The sequence below is a fragment of the Camelina sativa genome, chromosome 7, assembly GCF_000633955.1.
Source record: "Camelina sativa cultivar DH55 chromosome 7, Cs, whole genome shotgun sequence".
NCBI classification, from domain to species: domain Eukaryota; kingdom Viridiplantae; phylum Streptophyta; class Magnoliopsida; order Brassicales; family Brassicaceae; genus Camelina; species Camelina sativa.
The window spans coordinates 2,418,841-2,421,006 of NC_025691.1; the positions used below are offsets into that span (position 1 = coordinate 2,418,841).

The window sequence follows — 2,166 nt, forward strand, 5'->3', positions numbered from 1 at the left end:
ACGCTCTGTCATATCTTTTGCTGGTGTCAGTGAAGAAGATAGAGCCATTTCTATGGACGTCAAGGTCATTAGCAAATAGTATAGGCTTTCCTTCCACATGAGTAGCTAAAGGTGTAGCGATCCCTCCTTCAGGACCAACCATAAGAAGACCATAGTAAGCGTCTGCAATATACAAATTTCCTGTCTCTTTATCAAATCTCAGACCAAGAGGTCTCCCACACAGCTTCTCGTGTTTCCATTGCTTATTTGTTGTTGAATCCACACCTCTCACACAAGCTTTCTCTGACCTAATTCTCATGAACACAAACCATCAATAAGAAAACCTGAAACAAAACTCTCTCCACACAAAAAGCAGTGATGAGTATATATATAATCTTTTACCATTTTGATGTTACCACGGAAAATGTCTCCCATCCAATTGCTTCACCCATCCATCTAACCACTCTTCCATCAGCCAACCCTGTGTATGGACCACGACCTAAACTATCAAACTCTAATGACTCTGGACCAAAGACTTGGTCCACAAACTCCAGTTTCCCATGATTACCCAGTCGACTAAGGTTGTCTCTTGGCCATCTTTCCATGACTTGCTTGTATGGAGCAACCTCGTGCTTCACAGGTTTGAACTCACGACCCCCAATTGGACTTATGTGAAAGGGGTCGATCGCTATAAAAATTACAGATAAAGCAATGATACAGAGAATCGGATGATGAGTCAACAATGAGTCATATGTACCACCATTCTGGCCTTTCTTCTCCATTTTTAAAGTGCTCAGAGGGTGGACCAGAAAGTAAGATCAGATTCCCCTGATCAATGTACAGATTATATAAGCAACGTAGAACATTATAGTTGTGGACAAATGCAAACTCTGTGAATAGAATTTGGGTTGAAAGTAGGTATAATGGGGACAAAGAACTGGTCAAAAGTTTATCTAAGTCAGCTCACTCTGATACCAAATACAATTGACATGACTCTATTTTTGAGATAGAGCTTCGAAATAATCATCCAACCTACAACTTCTCATAGCTAAAAATTTGAAACTGTGAATCGGTGATTGTTCTACCCTTCTCTTACCTTCTTGTTGGAATATTAAACAAGGAAATGACAGAAGATGGATATTAGTTACAAAATAAGACATTGCTCTAGTCCAAGAGACCTGCAGAAAAATTCATCTAATTACTTTGTGAAATTGAAAGAGTGTAGATGATAAAACAGATACAATGTCACATTGTGCTAATTTCACCAATTAGCCCTACAATATATCAAAGAAAAACGAGTAATACAAGACTGTTTGGTGGCATGCTTTCATATTGAAATAAATGTGAAGGTCACAAATGAGGAAACATGTCTAGTGGATGGAATCTTTAGGTAAACACAGGACCCTTACGCAACTATACATCAATCACATGACAAAATAATTGACTGTCATATTCATCTGTAATGATGCCTATGACACCACTAGCTTGATTAGACGTGTAATCCTTCTCCAATCACCACATTAACCAGGAAGGATTTTCCACAAACAGTTCAAGCAAGCCTTAAGTATCTGTTAAATATCGGTCATTCGGGTTGCAACTGCAGAAGCTTGGTTACCAACTCTCGGTCTTCATCCTACTACCTCGATGACAAGAACTTTGTTCCCACATTCAATATTGAACATAAACTGAATTCAGACAACTTCCACTCCACTAAGAGGGACTGCACTGGCTTGCAAGGTCCGGCCGTTTCCAATAAACCGCACTGAAGGTAAAGAAGCATCACTAAGCGATTCGATCTCTAGAAAACTGATATCATAAGCACCCGATTTCTTCAAACTGAAAACAAAAACCACAATGATCCAACCAAGCATAGTAAGAGCCCAGTAGTTGTTCATCCCGCCAATCAGACCCCAAGAAATGGCGTAGCCAACGAGGATGCCTGACAAATGTCCCAGAAAACTAGCTTGTGGTACGATGATGGAAGTGAAAATGAGTGACTCGAAAGGCGCGAAGCTAATGGGAAGAGACAAAAGACCAAAAAGATCCAGCTTTGAAGAAGGTTGCTTCACAGAGAGAATGGTCATCCAACCAAAGACAACACAAGAGTACCCAACAGCTGTAACTCTCCGGAAATAATCAATCTTGAACCTAGCAATCAACAAATGATAGATCCCAATAACCAAAACA

General features: G+C 39.9%; 2 protein-coding genes across 3 annotated transcripts in view; both read right to left on the reverse strand.

Annotated features, from left to right (window-relative positions):
• The window catches only part of LOC104699962 (protein STRICTOSIDINE SYNTHASE-LIKE 13), a 2,911-nt gene extending 1,751 nt beyond the window's left edge, over nucleotides 1–1,160 (reverse strand). The window contains exons 1-3 of one of the 2 annotated variants that reach the window (XM_010415378.2): nucleotides 1,076–1,160; nucleotides 382–807; nucleotides 151–287 (exon numbers count right to left, since the gene is read on the reverse strand). In XM_010415378.2, the coding sequence (XP_010413680.1) occupies nucleotides 151–287; nucleotides 382–761 (517 nt within the window). In that variant the 5' untranslated portion in view covers nucleotides 762–807; nucleotides 1,076–1,160. Of the gene's footprint in view, nucleotides 1–2; nucleotides 288–381 lie in introns of both variants that reach the window. The other variant, XM_010415379.2, reaches the window with a different exon arrangement.
• Nucleotides 1,197–2,166, reverse strand: part of LOC104699964 (RHOMBOID-like protein 13) — a 7,873-nt gene continuing 6,903 nt past the window's right edge. The window contains exon 2 of the mRNA XM_010415382.1: nucleotides 1,197–2,159. Within this exon, the coding sequence (XP_010413684.1) occupies nucleotides 1,671–2,159 (489 nt within the window). The 3' untranslated portion in view covers nucleotides 1,197–1,670. The remainder of the gene's footprint in view (nucleotides 2,160–2,166) is intronic.